Genomic DNA, 19724 nt, shown 5'->3' with positions numbered 1-19724 from the left:
TCTTCCCCTTGGCAGCTCCATTGTCTCTCAATTCAACCCGTCTGTCTTTCTCTTTCCCCCCCTCCCCTATTCTTCTTTTTCGCACCTTCTTCTTGAGCATTTCTAACTGGAGTTCACCAGCTGCGCTGTCGCTCCTTCTTCATACATACACAAATCACCAGAGCTGCCACTCTTTCCAGCTCCATTCGCTCTTTAGACTTTTTCAAAAGCATCAATTACTATTTGTCGTCTCTACCAAGGTTCCATAGAGCGCCAGTGCTTTCCAACGCTATATAAATATCAACATCAATACTTCCAGCCTGGTTTCCAAGTGCATACTACACGTCCGCGTGGCATATCGATCCCAGTCAGCGTTCTGATTCGCAAACCATATACATACGCAGCCAATAAGATGTATCTCTCCAAGGTCCTTCTCGTTACCTGTGCGGCCTTCGCCCCGTTCGCCTCTGCTGCGGTGCAGGCTGTACCTACAGAAACACCTGTGCCCGTCTCAAGCACGCATGCCGCATCCACGCCGCTGATACCAACTCCGACCTCCATCTCGTCCAGCCCCCTTCAAACAACCAGCAGCAGTATTGTCATCAGCAGCAGCAGTAGTAGCGCCAGATACCATCCCAGCTCTTCTGCTTCGCCAAGCCATATGGGAAGTTCTAGCCGTCGTGTCTCTAGCTCCGCCATTTCCAGCTCCGCCATTGCCAGCTCCGCCATTTCCAGCTCCGCCATTTCCAGCTCCTCAGCTTCTTTCACCAGGTCATACATCACCAAGGCATCAGCTCGCCCGACCACCACGACATCGACCGACGCGGACTCAAAATCGAAGTCAAACTCTGGTTCGGACTCCGAATCCGCTACTGCGGCTGCAGCATCTGCAGCATCTGCTACTCACTCGGGCGCCGCCGCTCCGGTCGTCCAGCTTTCTGGAGGTATGGCTGCTGGGGTCCTCGCTGCTGCAGGATTTATCATGCTCTAAGGTACTCTGAGTGGACTGCTATCTTATGGTCATGCCTCCCAGGCAATACCAAGGGTGGCGTGGATAGCTGTCTGCACTAAGTTCGAGAAGTGGAGGGTGATGTGGCAATGAGAAAGGAACTCTTAACGACAATCCGCTGAGAAGAAGCATCCCATATATGTACTATCGACAACTATGATTTTGAGCTCTCCTTTCGGACAGTGGTTCCCTCTCGTGTGTTCTCTTTTTATCGTGTTTTTGATCCATCAAGCCTTGCATATGTCCATTCAACGGGTCGGCAGCATTTGCTCATCTGTCTGATTTGTGACATTAGTACCTTGCACATTCTTTATTTCCAAATTCATGCAAATGCTTATAATTGACTATTTCCCCCCCCTCTCTTATCTTTTCCTTCTTCCTTTTACTGGAATGCACATAAGTATCCCGGTAATGTTGCTTCTTCCAGCTCTCTGTGAGGCTTCAAGCTGCAATGACGTAGCGAAGTAGGAACTCAACAATCCGCGGGCAACGTTGAGTCTTGCCTCAGTCCAGCGATGTTTGCTTAATCCATCTTTGAGGCTGGGCTTATCTAATCTCTTCCCAGACTGCACCACCCTGCACTTCGTCTATGCTCTGTCTTACGCTGTATAACCTTTTATGGTACTATCCCCGCTGCTCCGTTACACATCTGAAGAAGGATCGGAAACGCCCATATAGCAAACGTGAAGAGTAAAAGTGAAGAGGGAGACACTGCTGGGCACTGTCATAGACCTCCCTTCCTTTGACTCGACCAAGGCCAGCATGCTTTACATAATAGCTAGGAATGTATACAGCGGAATAAAGAGGAAGTGAGGCTGACGGGTTACAATCGCATCATTGCGACCAATATCTGATTCATATGAACGAAGACAAGACACGAAATGCAGCTGGGATAATATACAGGGGAGAAGTAATGAGAGATGCAGGATAGAGGACAGAGAGAGACAGAGGAAAAGAGGGGACAGTAATAAAATGTCGAGTTACATCAAGAACAGGCATACCCTCCAGACTTAAAACTATTGATCCTTGAAAGTCGCCTCGTACCTCTTTCCTCTGAAAGCCCAAAGACCCCAGTTACCGCAGGACACGTCATGGGGATCCAAATCGTTGAGATCCCAACGCAAACTGCGGAAAACGTTCTCACCGGGTTCGAGCAGAATGTCGAATTCACCGGCACACTTCTCGTTGACCCAGTTGATGTCACGTTCCATATCCCACTGCGTGTAGCCCGTGCTGATGATGGGGACCTTGGTCTCGAGTAGCTGCGGGAGCGTTTCCTCCCATTCGTGCGAGCTGGCCGGGTGTCCCAGACCCGGGTGGAAGAGCATGAAGCAGTCCAGATAAGGATCGAAGGGCTGGAAGTACTGCGCTTTGTACATTGTGTGGAAGTAGTCAACGTACGTGGTAATCTTGAACTGTCCTCCAAGTCTGTCCTCCACAATACCACCGAAGGGATTCTCGGAGGTGCGCTCGGGTAGTGGGAATTCATCATCCCGGTTGGCCATACTCTCCGGTCCAATGAAGATCAAATGGATCAGGGAGCGCGGGAAAATGTAGCTAAGTTGAAGCCAAACTTCGCGCGGCAACGAGGACTCGGCGCGAGCTCCCAAAATGAATATGCGCACGGGAGGAGCCTTGAGTCGTAGTCCTTGGATGTCGACGCCCTCGCCGGTCTTGGGAGGGTGAAGGGTGTACCGGAGCGCTAAATAAAGCCAATAGGTTAGTTGGCGAACCTACAAGACTAGAGAGAGAGAAGGAGGGAGGGGGGGGGGTTGCAACTTACCGCTAACACTCTTGAGACCCTCCACGGTAAGCCTGCCATCTTTCCGGACATTGTAAGGACTCAGCTCATGCAAAACACTTCCAATTGTGAGAGGGTAGGTGAGCATTCTCGTTACTTGTCGCATGCTTCGATCATCGTTGATCGCTTCGAATTCTCGTGTGTACAGGAAAGTGTCCCAATTCGTCATGTTAATGACGAAGTTATCGTCCTGCAGTCCGGGGTACGAGAACTCCGGGAAAAACCGTCCGGAGTGTAGATCATGATCGTCTTCATTGATCTGTCGAATTGTCTCACAAATCTCCAGATGGGCCTCGAAATCATCCATCCAGTGGCCCTCGGAGCAGTAAATCGGAACACCACAGTCGGGACATTCGAAATGAGAGTGCGCGGGAGGCAGACTCTCCGAGGTCACCTGGCTCTTGCGCGATTCGGGATCGTGGGGGGACAGGGGCAAACGAGTCTGCTGATGGCTCGGATGGGGGCAGAAGGCGTTCTGCTTGATAAAAGCCGCACGCTGTCGGATTGCAGCTGCTGGAGACTGGGAGAAGGAGTGAAACAGGTTGTTCGGCTTCAGAAGGGCCCGGGCCTCTGGCGAGGCGGCAGATGTGGCAGATGTGGCCTTCTGCACAATCGACTTGACATTTTGCGATGCAATTGAGGAGGCCGACAAATTGGACGATAGACTATTCTGTCGGACTGGGGCTTGTAGAGGCCTGGACTTAAAGGAAGCACTGCTCCGAGAGCTCAAGCTCCGCACGCACGAAGCGGGAAAGCCGTATCCCCCTCGCCTTGGACTGGCGACTTGATGCCAGCGAGCCACAGAGTTCTGGGCAACAGCCCTTCGCCGCAGCACCTGCAGACAGCGTCCACAAGTATATTCGCCGGTCATTGTGGGTGCAACGCGACGCTTGAACAGGACTCTTGCAGTAAAAAGTGGCTTGATTCTCCCACGCGGCGGCGGTCCTTTTCGCCCGCGTGCACGTGATTGCACCCGGCCGGTCCCCAGAATTAATACCTTGGTTCCGAGGGAGTAAAACTAAAAGATGAATAAGAGCAAAAGGCACGGATTCATTGGGTTCTAATTACATAGGTAGAGACAGTCCGTTTGCGAACCCCCAAGTCAAACAGTACCAAGTTAGAAGATGTCCTCGCAGGCGCTCCAGTCGCCGCTCTCGCGACTCGTCCAGTATTGTCCGTTGTGTGCCCAATACTCTTCACCGGTGACCGGGCACTTGGCCCTACTGAACCATTTGGGCTTATACTCCTCGCCTTTCGTCTCTCTCTCTCTCCGCTTGGCGCGCTGCTTCTCCTCCACTCGATGTTTCTCCGTGGCGGCTAAATCATACTCACCCTCCTCCATCGCACGCTGATCGGGTCGAAGTCGTGTGTCGGTAGGTGGGAGACACTCCTTGAGCCCTTCAGGCAAAGCGTTTAGAGTGATGACGAATGGTGTGAGGTTGAATGGAATCCCGCTCGGCCGATCATGGCTTTGCCAGACCAGGAACGTCTTGGCCGATTCAGGATCCTGGCCGGAAACTGTCGCCTCGAACCCTGGGGTATGGCGCGCGTAGATCTTATCGTTCCATCGGCCACCGATACTCCACTTGGGCGACCCATCCCGATCCACGACCTTGCCCGTCACCTGATATGCGGATGAAGCCTTCCAGCCCCTTGGCTTAAAATCCAAATAGCAAACTTCGCCTGTGGTCCAATTCTTGATTTCCATCAGGCCATAGTTGTCCACTGTGGGGCTACCGGTGATGATGCCAATAACGGAAGATGTGACCTTCTTCCAAGTATACAGCTCCTCTCCTCCAGATGCTGGCCGTAGCTTTAAGAACCATGTCCCTAAAAGGTTAATGTCGAACGACTTTCCGTAAAACTTGGACTTCAGAGCAGACTCGCCCTATGAGAAAAGATGTCAGCGTCAATAATATGTCCAGAGGGACACACGCATCTAAAACTCACATAGTAGTCCCACTTTGGCGACTCGGCCCAAGCAGCACCAATCGGGGGATGATGGCTGACTTGTTCGACAAAGAACCGATACCCTTTGTCCGGCCGGACATATTCGAATGTCTCCCCAAGAAGAGGATTGAACGGTTTAGCAACACGGCCAATCGTAGAAGCATATTCACTTGCAGCATATGCAGCGACATACACCAGACGCTCCATAGAATCGGGTCGGTCCGCTGCAACATCAAGTAGATCTGCGTATTCCAAGTCCTCGGCCACGCGTTGAAGCAGGGATGTAGGCTCATTGAAGGATACCGGGAGAGTCATCTTCGTCATATCCTTCCCAATCATTGACTTCAAAATCCCCTAGAAGCAAACACATGTCAGCAGCTACATACGATTTCAATGGCCAAGAGGGGTGATAACATACCCAGAGCGAAATCTTCGGTCTATTGTCGTAATCCATCTTCAGTCTCTGCCGGATGGGTTCTTCATATCCCTTGAACGAAGGCACAATTTCAGATCTCTTCACGGTTCGGAGCTCATTGGTCTCCTCCAGAGGCTTCGGTTCGCCGTCCTCCGAGCCAGCAAGTTTCTCCACCTCAATTTCTCCGGAATCAATGGCATCGAAGAACTCGTCTTCATCCCCAGACTCCGAGTCATAGAGAGTGCTGATATTGGACATAGCCGACTTCCTACGACGAAGAGTACCTCTAAGTTCTCGATCTTCGAATTCTGGCGAGACTTCTGCTGGCTCCGGCTCTTGAGTCTCGTTTTCGACATCGGCAACGTCTCCACTGGCAACCTGCGCGCGCGACGGAGCTTTACTGACTGCACGGCTCGTGGCTGTTGACTCCAACGCTTCCTTCAACGCCCGCTTGGTTCGCTTACGTTTTTCCTCGGACTCGCCCATTCGTGACTGGAGCTCCTCATGTTCCTGAGCGATCCTTGCCATGCTTTCCTCCCACATCTTGCGCAAGTATGCCTCCCTATTCAAGCGATACTGCCAATACGCATCACGGTCCCGGGATATCTTCAAAAGGCTCTGCACTAAGCCTTGTAAACTACTCACAGCTGCTTCATAAGCAACTAAAGCCTGATCAACTGCTGGATCGGAGAGTGATGTGGCAGGATTCTTTGACTTTTCCGCTTGCAGCGAAGACGCGACATTGGCAAGGATGTCAAGCTGGAGTTTCGTTGACTGGGCAGTGATGTTCAAAGCATCTTTGTCCGTGGGCTGCATATCATGACTGGACGCATAGTCACCTTCCTCTTCGTCATCGCCGTCAATATCTGGCGCCGAGGTCACATGGCTCAGAACCCGATTGACTTCATTTGGTGCAGCGGCGTGCTCCATTGACCCGTACAAGGAGCTTTCTTCGTCTTCGGGCGCGCTCCCTGCGGTTGTGTGGGACGCGTACGTACTGAGCCGTGTGCCACTGCTACTTGGTATATTGATGGAAGGGGGTGCAAGGCTCTTCACGTTGGATCTTGGAATAGCTGAACTTGGAGAGTCGGATATGGTCTCGGACAATCGGCCTTCCACTTGCTCAATCTTGGCCTGGCGAAGTACTTCAGCATGTTTCGATTGACGCTTCTCTTCCTCCTTCGCCTCATCCTTGGCCCATTGTATGGCATTGTTTAGAGTCCAGAACCAACGCTTGGCCTCGACAACGTGATTCGCTTTGAGATGATATTTGACGGATGACTTTCCATGGATCTCGAAGCGGGTCTTGTCCTGCGCATCCATATTGAGCCTAGCAATTTTCATATTGATCGCTCCTCGGCAGGCGGAGCCCGCATCATCTGCAAGAAGAAACCAGTCAGCTATGGCCAAGAAACACCTATACAGACCGGCAAGCATCATACCTTGGTGTTTATAATAGCTCAGCACACCATCTTCTAGAACGAACCAACGCAATTTATAGCCGCTTGTATAATTAGTCCATTTCTTTAGATAACCCCTCATTTCACGGGCTTCCTTGCCAGCAAAAGGCGCCTCGCTACCGCCTGAGCGGCCAGGCACACCTTGAGCTGCGCTGGTGCCGAGAATCGCTTTTTCCTGTATGCCACGTTGTGCGATGACTGCTGCTGGAGATTTCTTGACGATCGCACGGGTCTTGTCATCTTTAGTAACATCCTGAGGCAATTTCCCCTTCTTGTCACGACGGAAGGGATCCGCCCCATGCATCAATAGGATCTGAATCAGTTGTGTGTCCTTTTTCCTTGCCCCCTCATGCAACAACGTGCCCCCAGACTGGGCAGTAGCAGGATCCGTTACCAAATCTAAACTGTTGACATCGATGCTGCCCTCTACACGGGGCTCTTCGAGCGCCTTCTCCAGTTTTTCGTATTCCCCTTGAGAGACGAGCGCTTGGATCTCTTGGGTCTTGATGTCAATGAACAGTGAGCGAGCTAGCTGAAGTTGCTGGAAGATTTCTGGAGTGCGCGCAATATCAAGAGCTGTTTGGCCGTTGTAATTTATTATCGAATCGTTAATAGAGGGTTGGTTTAGCAGTTCGCGAATCACTGGACCTCGTCCAAGCTGAGCGGCCAAATGAAGAGGCGTATTGCCCTCCCGATCACGCGCGTTTATGTCAAGGTCCTGGCTGGAGGACAGCACGAATTCGACAACTTGCGGCTCAGCGCATTGAATCGCAAGGTGGAGAATAGTTGTCCCAGATAGGGCATTTGCTCCCTGCGGCTCCTTAGTCTCTCTGATGGCTTTCGAAATCGCATTCGTGTCGCCGCTCCGTAAGATCTCGAATAGACGAAAAGTCCGGACTGACTGATCTAACGACATGCTACTGGTCTCGGCATGTGATATGGAGGGTAGCTTCTCAATGTTATCCCCGCTTCTGTGCGGGCCCGCGGGCTCTTGTGGCGGTTCAGCAGACATGGGACGTAGGTTTGGCTCTTGAGGGCGTGTACTTCGGCGGCTGGAGCTTCGGGTAGCTGGAACTCCAGATATGGATGGAGTACTATTGGCAAGGGAAGACGTGGCGGATTCGGAGGAGCCACTATCGCGAACGACGGGCTCTTCACGGTTATCCTTCGACCTATCGCGGTGTAAAAGCGCCAGTGCCAGGGAACTTCGAGACCGTTTGTGTCTGCGAAACAGTATGTTATGTTAGCGAGCGAAGAGCCCAAATCGCGGGGCAACCCCAGGTTTCAGGTTGGGCAAGAGAGATCCTTATGTTCTGGTCGGTGGTTGAATTCAAGAACAACCTAGCGATTGCTTATGGTTCATCCCAGGACCCACGCACAAGTGAGATAGCTGAAGGAAAGATGGGTATGGCTTGCGGTGATTCAACCACGAGGTCCCGGGGAACCGAAGCGGCAGAGAGAGTTTACTCACCCTTCGCCCCTTTCTGTCATCTCTTGCTGGCCTCCAACACTGGTCTAAACCCGGAACTGGCAGAGGTAGACCGGATGATTATCTGCAGGGTACCAGGAAAGCTAATATAGAAGCAAGTGAAGACTTCTGGACTGGTTGGCGTACAATTTTCGTGACTAGTCGCAAGAAATGATGGAGGAGATGGTGATGACGATGTTCTTCCCGCGCGTTGGCCAAGACGGATGGGTTTCACTACCTCCGGAGAACTACGCGCGATGGTCTCAGCAGGCGAAAAGGGGCTCTCTCTCTCTCTCTCTCTCTCTCTATAGTTACACTATTCTCCTATAAAACAGAGACAGAAATCTCTGTGGACATATATTGTACAGAAGGTGTGGTCCCGACGGCTTGGTTCCAATGAAATGCCTTAGAACAGTCACCTCGTCTCTCCACTAACCAATACAATGACGCTGCCGAGCTGGCGCTTCAAATCTTCCTTGTCGACATCATGGGTATCCTCAACCTCTCCCCACATATCGGTCTGCCACCTGACTTCTAGGCTGGATGCCTCCGCTGCTTCCTCAATGCCGAACCTCTCGCGGCCCGGTCGTTGCACCTCTCGGAACGTCTCACTCCATTCAGCGACCAGACGGACTGCAATCAACAAGCTCTTTGCGGCCAGGATTCCTCTCTCCAGTCCGGCCAGATCGTAGGCCTGCAGACCAGATATCCACTGCAGAATAATGTCTTTTGTAGCCTGAGGTTGAGAGACTGGTAATATGCTATCGGTGTCGAGGATAGGCTGGATGTCCACGCCGGGCCATACTTTGGTGCTCAAGAAGGCAATTGTATCTTGAGCGACCCGAATTTGGGCATCTCGGAGGCTTTCCGGTTTCTTGCCATCGGCATCCACTTCATCAGCAGCGTAAGCGTTCTGCTCCGGCACCCAACACAACAGGGTGTCCGTTTCCAAATAACGCATCGCTGTTTTCAATATTTGATCTCTCGTGGTAGTTTCGCCTCGAGCATCTTCTGCGGCAATATCCGCTGCACGGGCGGTCAGAGAAGTTAGAGGGATGAGGTGGTTCTTTAGCGCTTGCTGGGCAGTGGTCATGACATCCCACTCCAGCGCGATCGCATGTGCAAGATATGGCTTCGTTGACGGTATGGATAAGACGTCTTTGGAAGGTGTCCGAATAGGGCGTGTGTCTAGCAGGACCTGATAGTCCCCATCTGAGAACAAAACATGTCAACGCAAGTGTCCCATGTAGACTGATCGCAGGAGAAGAAATGCGTACCTGGCTTCTGCTTGACATCAACATTCTTCCAGAATCGCTTCTTGAGCACAGATGGTTTTCCTGGTAGCGGACTTTTCTCGGTTTTCTGGTGCAAAGCCGCATCTTTCTGTAGTAGCTCTGGGTCGGCAGATGTAGGTGAAGGGGCCTTAGGTGGGGGGCCATGAGTAGTAATGGGATGAGCAATGGCGGACTTCAATGCTGAGGCACTGATAGAACGTGCAACAACATATTGACGTTGCGCACCTCTGAAGACCGCCTGCCGCGAAATAGCCGTAACGGCCCGATGAAACGCGGGCATCGCCTCTCAGTCAAATGATCGAGCGAATACAAAGGAGTTGATTCGAACAATGATATGATATATTTGGCGTGGCTCCTCCTGGAGTTTTAGAGATTTTTCGACCGAATTTCTGCGTCTTTTCTCCTGTGAAGCGGACCGAATGGTAAATCGGAGGTTTGAGCTTGTTCGTAAGCCGTATTGCGGAGAACTACTAGTCTCCGATTGGAACGCCACATGCGCCACAGCTCCGCCACATACCATCTTCGCTGGTCGCTGCATTGAAGCAATGATAGATGATGAAGACAACATTATAGAGGTAGTTCAGCGGTCCACCTGCTTCTTTAGAGGGTTGTATACCGATCGTCCTCGCCACAAGCAATCAAAAAATACAACGTCAAGAACGAATGAAAGGTAATCATGATACGGAGCGAGTGAAAAGAGACATAAGATGTATGTGCATCAGTTGCATTATTTACGACGATGCCTGGCGACGCCTATCTATCGCATCGCACCCATTTCATAAGCACAGCACGTTTCAAATTGATTATTTTGATTGCATATTGAGCATTAAATATTATGCATAAAGTGTACGAAGGAGATCAAACCCAAATCGACAATGAAGATGGGAACACTCCAGCATATTTTCCCACATGTAGAGTCTAGGGGTAGGAAAGCAGAAAAGGATGGAAAAAAGGAAAACTGAACATACAGGCGGCAGTGAGGGAAACAGCACATTAAGTACATGCCAATTTGGATAAGAAAAGATCCGCCCACGCTTTTATAATTTACAGAACTCAGAAGGCTTGAAATAACCAGAGTGGCCAGAATTGGAAAGGTTGTGTCAGGTACTGGTGTTGCAGACCCAAACAACAACCACCAATCAAGGAGCGAGAAAAGGAGACACAGGGGAAACTTTGAATGGAGGAGTCAATCCGAGCGTAGGAGGGATATTTTTTTTTTTCTTGGACGGGGCCGTGCGTGCAACAGGATCGGTCCATTAAATCTCGAGCAAAGGGTCAAGTGAAAAGATAAAAAATATCTGTGCAAAGAGAAATTATACATCAACTGAAGGCCATGGGAACCCTAATCTCATTGTTCCCAATTTAGCGTCATCAAGGCATTTCGTCGTAATAGTGTATCGTGTAACCGAGATTCTAGAGCGATTGCTGGAAGGTCGCTGGGATATCAAAGGCGAGCTTCAGTAACCAGCAGGACAGGCACGCCCGGGGTGCGAGCAGTCGCTGAACCACGGACACGATAAGAAGGTTGGCTCAAGGTAAAAGCAAAGGCATTTAATAATTTGACATACGTCCACACACCGCGCATGTGGGCTTCATTGAGTTATGTAACTCGGGTAATAAGGCCGTTTCATACGGTCCGTGTCCGTTCGCTTCTTCATCCGCTCCGCGTCATAATCATCGGCACCGTCTCTGCTACCCCATGTGGTCTGAAAAAATAATGGTTCGGTTAGCAAATCTGAGTCGGATAGCAAGGAGTAGTCATTCGTTCAACAAGGCCAGATGTTGCGTGAAAAGGGAAGAATTAGATGCCAAAAATTAAGACGGAACAAGTAATAGCCACCGTACTGAACTCGGACAGCGAAGCACAGTTGATAAGAAGAGGGAATGAGACCAATAATGAGGAAAGAAACCCGGAAAAAGCGACAAGCAAGCTAAGAAAAAAGTGGAAGGCCGGAGTGCAGAAAGAGATCGGAAGTAGAAATCAAAGCGATGCAGAAGGCAAAATCGGGTTACCAAGATGGGGAAGGCCGTGGGTGGATACAGGGAGGGCGAGGATGAGGTGAGGCCCACGGCCAATGCAATTGCATTATGGGAGGGGTTGGGTGTCGAGCACGCAAGCAGGCCAAGGGCTAGAGCCCACTTCCATGCTACAAGCGTCGCCCAAAGATACTAGGCTGCACTTGCGCATGCACCCTTTGTAGAAACGAAACAACGGACCAGAACGCATGTTGTGTTGGGGTACTGCAACTTACCACATTCAGAGTTAGTACGGCGTATATTTTAATAGCTCCGTGGAAATAGCCGAAGAGGATGGACACCGGCAAAAGGATAACATCAACCGGGTAACGGATGTAATGTCCGATAAGTTTAATGAACTTGCTAATAAACATCCACAGTCCGAGAGCTTGCATAGCTAGCGCGTGCGTATCATTGTCCCAAGAAACCGTAGCCTTGTGACATAGTATAAGGAGCAATAAATCGCCGAGGAAAGCTGGTGGCGAAAGCGTCGTCAAGTGAACAGCGTATGCGCTCCAAGGCTGGCGACTAGTAATACAGTAAACCAAGCGTTAGCGTGCGGATCAGACAGACATTTACAGTAAGCGGCCTAACGAAAAAGAAAAAAAAATTTCCACAGTCGGATACCAAGACTAGGAACGACCTAGCCTTCCAAGGCCGACGGCCAGTTCCTTATGCCTGGTAGAAAGATCTGGGAAATGATAATCGGAATGAAGGGAAATACCATCCAACGGCGTCGTTGACCAACGATGTGGGAGGCAAGCAGGGTTTGTGAATGAAAGGCCATTCGATAACAGGAGATAAACACTCATCCCGGTGTGCATTATACGCACGCTCACCAGACAAGTCAGATAGGGTAGACTTACTACCAGATGTGTTTTTCGTGAAACATGCTTGTAAGGTTGCTCCTCCAGTTGCTTCGGGACCAGCGGGCGCACTGCTTGAGAAACTTGGGGTTGTCTTCCAGAGTTGTCAAGACCTCCGCTTCAGGATGATATTGCATGTAAGTCTCCCAGCCATGCGACACCATCCAACGGGTAATGAAATTGTCGTCGTCTGCGTTCAATTGGTACTTTCCGAACCACCATTCTTCGTTGGTAAATCCATACGTGAATCCCTCGTTCTGAAGGATATCTGTTCTGTATGCGACTGTCCGGCCTGACATGCAGGGAAGTCCACCGTCAATATGCGTTGTTGCCGCACAATCGAAGTTTCTTCGTTCCAAGTAAAGTGCACCCAGAAATCCCCATATGCGTTGAGAGAATGATGGCGAAACAGCCCGTCTCAGACGTTGACAAGTTACCACACCACCGAATCGCTCATCCTTTTCGAAAGGTGCTAGCATCCAAGGGAGGACTGTGCGTGGCCAACTCACGTCATCATCTGCAAAGACTGTGATAGTAGTCTTGACTTCAGGGATCGCTCTTGTCATTTGTCGGCGCTTGTTGGGGTGAGTAACGGTGAACAAGCGGATTCTTGACTTCGAAGCGGGCATCAAGCTCAGCATGTTCTCGGCTTTTTGTCGATTCGCTTCAATGGTGACCAAAAGAAGTTCGTAGGGCTGGGTGTCGAGAATCGTTCTTATGGTTTCCACGAGTTCATCACCACATCCCTCTAACGTTGGTAAGATAACCGTTACATCTTGGGCAGTCAACTTCGGATTCTCCGGCGGAGGAATTGGTTTGAACGTCCAGAAAGAAAAGAGATTCACAACAAGACGGAAGTAGCGATACAAACTATATATCAGGAGAGTCAGCTAGAGAGATTCGATACAATCAGATGTCCAATCACTGGTGATATATCAAAAGTAAGCTTCAGGCCAGTTCAGGTCAATACTAACAAGAGGGCAATAAATGCTCGCATGAACGGAAACTCCATGATTGAAGCAATATGATCAGGCCTAGGATTACACTCCTCAAGCCAATCGATTGCTTCGGTCGCTATAGACTTCACTCAGAATTTCGTCCCCGATCTCTCGCTAATGCTGGATCAAGCTACAAACACCGGGACAGGCACTGCGCACTGTGCTCACAGGGGCGCGTTATCGGGGGATTTGAGAAAATGACGAAAATTCTGGGCACCGCTCTGCCAGCATAAAAGTTTTGTTGATAATTGACAAGTTGAGGAGAGGAGAGACAGAGAGAATATGGGTATATGGTCTCCTAGTAGGATGAATAGGATAGGAGGACGGAGGTAGAGGCAGAGAAAGAGAAAAGAAAGAAAGAAAGAAGAAGAAAAAAAAAAAAAAGATAGAACAGGATGAACGAATGTCTGGGTATAAAGAGAGCCCAAGACCTCGTCAGGAAGTTCTAAGAAACTGAAAGACCAGCTCTGAGGTCAATTGGCTTCACAGAAGATGAGAATGCCTATGGGCGAACATGCAACATTGGGGATTCTTATTTGTTGCAGATGGAGTCGATGGCACGGAATGGCAGGGAAGGCACATGTTCAAGTCCGGCATCCAGACAATGGATTGAGCCAATCCCTAGAGAGAAATATAAATAAGTTACTTGTGGGCTCCAGTTCCTTTGTCATTTTGAGTGTCATGCAGGTGTATTTTTGCCTCGTGCGTCAGAGACCCTGGATCTAGATGGACTGATGGAGGATAATGCGGGTGGAGAAAGGATTGGCGGCGGTCCATGCAGCTACTGTGCAGTCCACTGCAGTGACATGGGCCAGAGAGGGTGGAGACTGCTGATGGTGTGTGGGTGTGTTTTCTAAGGCTAAAGTAGGAGCTAAAAGCACGTTAGTGGGCGTCTCCGAAATTCGCAGTGGTTTAACTGTGTTGGGGCCTTTGGGGGTGTAGTATTCTGTACTAACCGGTCCGTCCTAGTACCTCCTTAGCACTATCTAGTCCACTCTGTTCTGCGCATCCTGCCCGGGACGCTGTAGACTTCCTTAACACGAGAGTCATTATTATGGAGTAGGCCCAGTATCTCCTCGTACTAGCCACCTCTCCCTAAGGTACTTTTACCAGAGCGAAGCTTGAGTAGAGAAATGCCTCCCTCCTTTCCACTCCACCGTCCATGGTCATACACACACACTTTCCTCCCCTGCAACAGGATGATACATTCTCCATCTTCGCTTTCTGGACTGACTTCCCCTCTTTTCTTCTTCCTTGATTTCTATTTTTCATTCATTTCTTCATCTTGGTTTATTCTACCATTCTGTTTTGTTTCCTTTTCTATTCTTTTCCGCCTCTTTCCTTCCCCGGTCAAAGTGGACCGAATAGATGGAAAGGGGCAGAGTATACAGAGTCATACGCCAGAAACCCTGAATGGGAATAGACAAAATTCATAATCATTTATATATTGGATATTGAGAAAAATGATCAAAATGAAAATAATAAAAATCAGACGGAGAAAAACAAAAAAGGAAAAGGGAAAAATAAAAAAGATTGGATAAACCTAACATAAAATCATCGGTGGCTCATTCATCATTCCCGATGGGCAAGTGACGCCGATGAGCCGACAGGCAAAATCACCTAGATAATACTTGGTAAGAGGTGGTGGGGGGGCAGAGTTCGTTTGTCGGCTGGATGATCAACCAACAAGGATAAGAAAAAAAAAAAAAAAAAAAAAAAAAGAGGAAACGGGGACAAAAAATCTCACTTGTTTCCGAATTCCATGCGTAATTTAACGTCTATGCGAAGAGAGACAACATGCTCCCCCTATTGAAGCATTACCATTAAATCCGGGTTAACATGTCAAGCTTGCTATCATCATGATTTCCCGGGATTTCCAAAGAATCAAAGGAGAGAATGGCCGCTACCGAAATTGAATCGAAGCTGTTCCATACATGACAGTGACGACATAGTAAGTTCTTCAAATCAACGTTCGAGGAGTCTGATCCTGTAACAACATACAATTTCTATTTCTATCCAAGTGCAGATTGCTGCTGCATACTACCTAGTGGCATTGGTGAGAACTAAAATAGCCAACATAGCAGACCATCGGCCTAGACAAGAAGCTCCGATCGGGAGAAGAACGAATGGGGAAAAAGAAAATAGATGAAATAGTTGTCAGAGAGGACAACAAACCTTTCCAGAGGTCGGCAATTATGTGGAAATAATTGAGGTTACTAGTTTACATGTGCCCATCTCACCCTCAGGATTCTTTTCTTATTCTGTTGAGGGCATAAAGATAGTGGTTCTCGCAACTGAAGGGGAAAGAAAAGTATTTGTTTTATTCATGGCACATGGCTTCTTGTTTTTCTTTTTTTGTTAATTTCTTTTTAGCCCGTACCGATCAGCACAGCTCTTTGAGCCTCCCAAGCCCATAATGATATTGAAGGTCAGCCGGACAAAGTTATGTTAACTATGGTAGACTAGGCGATGATACTGCGACCATGGAAATTGAAAGGGAGAGAGATAAGCACCCATCCAAAGTTCTTCGGGAATTTTGAGATAAAAGGTCCCTAGGAAAGAAAATGACCCGAAGACCGAATGACCATTTCTCACCACATTCCAGACGTGAATCAATTTATCTTCTCGTACTTACTTAGCATCTATAGATGGTAGTGGTAGTTTTTAGCCATTGAATTACAGGCCAAGCACAGAATCTCGCATTTTGGAATTTCACTTGTTGCAAAAGGCGAACTATCTCAAAGCGAAGAAACGGTAATAGCCATGTAACAGAATACACTGAACGGGTCTGCGTGCCTCGCTAAGCAATTCCAGCTACTGCGCACTAGGCTACAATTTTGTCAACAGGTTGTCACACACGCACACCATCCCCCATGCCCCCTCCAATATCGAGGGCAGCTGTCCATCGCGGAGAAAACAGATATTTGCCTAGAAAATCTTAATCCATGGTGCAAGTTCTATTTGACATTGAATTCATTTTTGGTATATATGGAATAAGTGATACTTGGAAAGGGCGAAAAGCGAAGAACGGGCCCCCCTAATTAAACACCACTGACAGTGTGCTGGAGAACTTATACACAATACAGAATCGGTGGTAGCTATGGCCTCATTGGCCTCAAACCGAAAACGTTCAGGTTAACGGTGATCCTAGCGGCGATCTCCCAACCCCGTCTCATTAAAGCCCACTACCTGCACTCGTTGTCTCCCACAACCAGTCGCCCGCTAAATAAGAATGGATCACGAAGCTTGGGTGGGGTTTAACAATAACAAATGCTGCCATAGGCTGGAAGTAATACGAAGTCGAGACCATTCCCCAGACAGTGACACACCACTGTCTCTCAGCTAGTAATGTCATGACCCATAGCATGGTCGGCTCCGAGAACATGCATTTATCAGCTGAAAGTTAATCCGAGACAGAGGTCTCTGGCCCACCAAATCAGAATATGGCTATCAACTCTGAGCCATGATGATATTTTTGAGTAGCTGGAATTTATCTGTACGCTGTAAGGTATATCATAAAAAAAGGTTCCCTTGAGTCACAGTCCCGAGCAGTCATGTGCTTCGGAAGATCACATTGACAAAGCTATTCAGTTTTTCCGGAGCACGGCTCCTGCACATGTGCTCTTGTACAAGAATGTTGGTGTTGCCTCACAATTTTAACTCGCGAAGTTACTGGGACTGCATATGACCAAAGCGGCATTTTTATGGGCTCTTCGGCCAACCGTCCCTCCCCACCCGGTAGACATGGAGTTCCATATGCAGCTTGTGGCTTGCTTAGTAGATCTCAGATATCTATGGAGGTTATGCGTCTTGCTTGCTAACGATCGACTACTATCTCGCCATCAACCGAATTTGGAGTAATAGCCGTGATTGGTGTTCGACTGGTCTTAGCAGCCGTCGTGGGACTATGATTTGGACAGTTATTATGTGAATCCTGCCAGTAGCTCTTCTTCACTTACGTACACTGACAAGAGTACCCTACTCAGATAGCTTAGGCGTAACCAACAAGAAGTAAAGCAGTAGTACCATGGACGGATTAAGGGCATAGAGAACCGAACCGTGTAGTAGTACTTAGTAGTAGTAAGTTGACTCTCGGGCTTCTCAACCAATCATCTATGGGACCGCTGTAATCTCTTCGTGAGCATGGATAGAGACAATAACTCCACATACACACGATTAGCATCGCTAGTAACAATGAACGTGCGGCCCGAGCTCTATTTCCCAATAAAGACTTGACTCGCATGGTAATATGTCAATGTTATCTTGGCATCGAGGACGCGTGCTGATGGAACCATGGCCAGCCATCATACGGGCTGCTCCTTCGCATTTATTGGTACAGATAACCCACCAGCCTTAGTGGCTGCAGATGATAATCAACCCTCCTGCAAGTCACCTTAAACGGCTATGTGCCCCAAGGCTAGGCCGGGGCTCCTCCACTCAAGCAGTCCTACACCCTACCGTCCGGACTAGAACGAGGTTCGGAATTCTAAGCTAAATGATCACCTAACTAGCAATAAGCAGCTAGCAGGAAAATGGTGAACACACTCTACATGATGTAGTATGTCTACGTGCATACAATACCATAGTAAAAGACTCACAGATCATGATTTCTATTCTCTGTAGAGAGACTCATATTGACCTAAGGACAAGGAGAATATTGATGCAATTGCCTAAGAGGTTCAGATGGGGAGTTTTCCCCTTACTAGTTTGGGAAGGTGAGGTTCTATTATTCCAATATTCTGACATAGATTGATGCGCAATTTACATGTGGTATCTTTACAAGGGTTCATATTAAGCACTATCGGTCCCCATGCTTCATATGGAATTGGTCCGTCTCGATCCGTTCACCATAAGCTAATAGACTAGACTATAAACAAGGCGACGTTGCATTGGCTTTGACAATTTACTAATTGTATTCCGTCTTCCTCCGCGGCCCTAGTACCAAGTTCGTATAGTATATTTCTAGGCCTCTCTGCAGAGTATGGAGGGCGTTCTTCAATGTGTACATTCGCGTGGTTACTGCTGTTAGGATATGATTTAGCTCCTCGAAGAAGCAGCCACACACATGCATAACAATCTTCTAGGTAACTGAAACAGACGCGTACCTATCTCGGCTGCACGGACATTACTTGCCTCCGCCGAGCTCCCCACCCTCACCCGGGAATGACCGAGGACCCATTCAAACGCGTTCGGAGCAGAACTGCTACTGTGTATTTAAGTGCTAAGATAGTCCGGGATTTTAGCGCAGGCTGTCTTGTCTATCTTTATAGGATTTTCTATCCCTTTTTTTTTTTTTTTATTTCTCGTTCTGCGTGCCCCATCCCAAGATAATACTGACCTGAAAAGAGTAGTAAATCTATACTAATTTATGTCTTTGTGTAATATGTTGGCGGTCTCATGAGAGAGGAGGCGTATACTTATTCGGCCGGTCGGCCAAATATCCCCTGCGGCCTCTCACTAATTGAGGGAAGGAGGAAAGTTTGCAAGTGTCAACAGAAAGCCACAGGATAGCCCGGAAGAATATCACACCATTACTTTGACCTACCAGTAAAGCCCCACAATCTAAGGGAGTTAGTACTAGGTGCCACTGCATAGTAAAGTGCGCGTATTAGCCGTTCCCATAATCTCCGGGCTGAATTCTACGACTTCATGCGTAGCTTCAAAAGATGATATTACCGATCACCCTTGAACAGGATAGGGGGAGGGGGGTGTGTGGGTGAGCAACAATAATAGCGAATACCTGTAATTCTTCCCGTGTACAGCGAGGAGCTAGGTGCTCCACGATTTCGACGCACTGTTCAACCGACGCTCCATATCGAAGTCTGGAACCGTCGACGGCAAGATTATCCATTGATATCAACCTAGTAAGTAAACTTACTACCTCTTACCGTAAGACTAGTAGGGCATAATTTCGTTTCCATCAGAGATGCGGAAGTGTCATGCAGCTCATGCCGTCAATCGGAATGTCAGCCGTGTGTGTAACTCAATCATATACTTACTACCATGCTACTCTTAAGTCAATATAATGGTCAAACCCTCCAAAGGGCTTGCTCTGACAATGTAATGTGACGAGAATAACCCAAGCACTAAGCGAGCATTACCCTACTTTCTGCACAAGTTTGAAATACAAAGGCAACAGGGAAAATCAATGGGGGGTTTCGGGCTGGGTCTAGTTAGTCTACTAGTCATCAATACTACCTACTTACTATGTATGGACTTGTAGTAGTAATTATTACTACTTAATACGGCGCAAGTTGGCATGAAGACCGAGGAGGCAGAGTCTCCACTCCGAGCTCCTTAGGCTGACTCTCCCAGAGAATTAGTCGCAGGAGGTAGCGGACTGTGCACAAGTTAGCGCAGGCTGTTTCCTCTTGTACTGGTGGGAACTGTTCCATACCGTCCGTAGACTGGGGCGCCTCGGCATGGGGGCAAATCTCCGCTACAGCGTTGTGGTTCGCTTACCCGGA

At 48.8% G+C, this 19724-nt stretch overlaps 6 protein-coding genes across 6 annotated transcripts; 2 read left to right on the top strand and 4 right to left on the bottom strand.

Moving 5' to 3' along the window:
- The first annotated feature begins 26 nt into the window (after nt 1-26).
- Nucleotides 27-1341, top strand: BO83DRAFT_383753 (putative extracellular serine-rich protein). The gene has a single exon (XM_025532547.1). The coding sequence runs from the start codon at nt 392-394 to the stop codon at nt 968-970; it is 579 nt and encodes a 192-aa protein (XP_025381851.1). The 5' UTR covers nt 27-391; the 3' UTR covers nt 971-1341.
- A 190-nt stretch (nt 1342-1531) lies between these two features.
- Nucleotides 1532-3690, bottom strand: BO83DRAFT_350651 (putative mRNA processing protein (Mss51)). The gene is made up of 2 exons (XM_025528914.1): nt 2772-3690; nt 1532-2690 (listed from the first exon to the last, which is right to left on the bottom strand). Exons 1-2 carry the CDS (start codon nt 3658-3660, stop codon nt 2005-2007), a joined length of 1575 nt encoding a protein of 524 aa, XP_025381850.1. The 5' UTR covers nt 3661-3690; the 3' UTR covers nt 1532-2004.
- A 4679-nt stretch (nt 3691-8369) lies between these two features.
- Nucleotides 8370-9798, bottom strand: BO83DRAFT_373564 (ATP synthase complex assembly protein ATP12). The gene is made up of 2 exons (XM_025530044.1): nt 9360-9798; nt 8370-9294 (listed from the first exon to the last, which is right to left on the bottom strand). The coding sequence occupies exons 1-2, from the start codon at nt 9655-9657 to the stop codon at nt 8498-8500; spliced, it is 1095 nt and encodes a 364-aa protein (XP_025381849.1). The 5' UTR covers nt 9658-9798; the 3' UTR covers nt 8370-8497.
- A 1003-nt stretch (nt 9799-10801) lies between these two features.
- On the bottom strand, nt 10802-13541 carry BO83DRAFT_210173 (glycosyltransferase family 2 protein). Its single transcript, XM_025526703.1, has 5 exons — nt 13396-13541; nt 13234-13333; nt 12260-13129; nt 11630-11921; nt 10802-11083 (listed from the first exon to the last, which is right to left on the bottom strand). The coding sequence occupies exons 2-5, from the start codon at nt 13269-13271 to the stop codon at nt 10970-10972; spliced, it is 1314 nt and encodes a 437-aa protein (XP_025381848.1). The 5' UTR covers nt 13272-13333; nt 13396-13541; the 3' UTR covers nt 10802-10969.
- BO83DRAFT_210178 (uncharacterized protein) lies at nt 13228-13619 on the top strand. The gene has a single exon (XM_025526704.1). The coding sequence runs from the start codon at nt 13284-13286 to the stop codon at nt 13488-13490; it is 207 nt and encodes a 68-aa protein (XP_025381847.1). The 5' UTR covers nt 13228-13283; the 3' UTR covers nt 13491-13619.
- A 3586-nt stretch (nt 13620-17205) lies between these two features.
- On the bottom strand, nt 17206-17544 carry BO83DRAFT_210132 (uncharacterized protein). Its single transcript, XM_025526702.1, has one exon. It carries the CDS (start codon nt 17498-17500, stop codon nt 17294-17296), a length of 207 nt encoding a protein of 68 aa, XP_025381846.1. The 5' UTR covers nt 17501-17544; the 3' UTR covers nt 17206-17293.
- Between the last annotated feature and the right edge of the window lie 2180 nt (nt 17545-19724).

Source organism: Aspergillus eucalypticola (genome assembly GCF_003184535.1).
Source record: "Aspergillus eucalypticola CBS 122712 chromosome Unknown BO83scaffold_54, whole genome shotgun sequence".
In the NCBI taxonomy this organism is placed as follows: Eukaryota; Fungi; Ascomycota; class Eurotiomycetes; order Eurotiales; family Aspergillaceae; genus Aspergillus; species Aspergillus eucalypticola.
This window is presented reverse-complemented; position numbering and strand designations above follow the sequence as displayed.

Excerpts from the sequence above, each read along its gene's own strand:
- BO83DRAFT_383753 (XM_025532547.1), top strand. The coding sequence starts at position 392 with ATGTATCTCTCCAAGGTCCTTCTCGTTACCTGTGCGGCCTTCGCCCCG.
- BO83DRAFT_350651 (XM_025528914.1), bottom strand. The coding sequence starts at position 3,660 with ATGACCGGCGAATATACTTGTGGACGCTGTCTGCAGGTGCTGCGGCGA. Across the intron at positions 2,691-2,771 it reads GGGTCTCAAGAGTGTTAGCG|CGCTCCGGTACACCCTTCAC; the intron begins GTAAGTTGCAAC and ends GGCTTTATTTAG.
- BO83DRAFT_373564 (XM_025530044.1), bottom strand. The coding sequence starts at position 9,657 with ATGCCCGCGTTTCATCGGGCCGTTACGGCTATTTCGCGGCAGGCGGTC. Across the intron at positions 9,295-9,359 it reads TGATGTCAAGCAGAAGCCAG|ATGGGGACTATCAGGTCCTG; the intron begins GTACGCATTTCT and ends TTTTGTTCTCAG.
- BO83DRAFT_210173 (XM_025526703.1), bottom strand. The coding sequence starts at position 13,271 with ATGGAGTTTCCGTTCATGCGAGCATTTATTGCCCTCTT. Across the intron at positions 11,922-12,259 it reads CACGAAAAACACATCTGGTA|TCGCCAGCCTTGGAGCGCAT; the intron begins GTAAGTCTACCC and ends CTGTATTACTAG. Across the intron at positions 11,084-11,629 it reads CCGTACTAACTCTGAATGTG|ACCACATGGGGTAGCAGAGA; the intron begins GTAAGTTGCAGT and ends TTATTTTTTCAG.
- BO83DRAFT_210178 (XM_025526704.1), top strand. The coding sequence starts at position 13,284 with ATGATCAGGCCTAGGATTACACTCCTCAAGCCAATCGATTGCTTCGGT.
- BO83DRAFT_210132 (XM_025526702.1), bottom strand. The coding sequence starts at position 17,500 with ATGCGAGTCAAGTCTTTATTGGGAAATAGAGCTCGGGCCGCACGTTCA.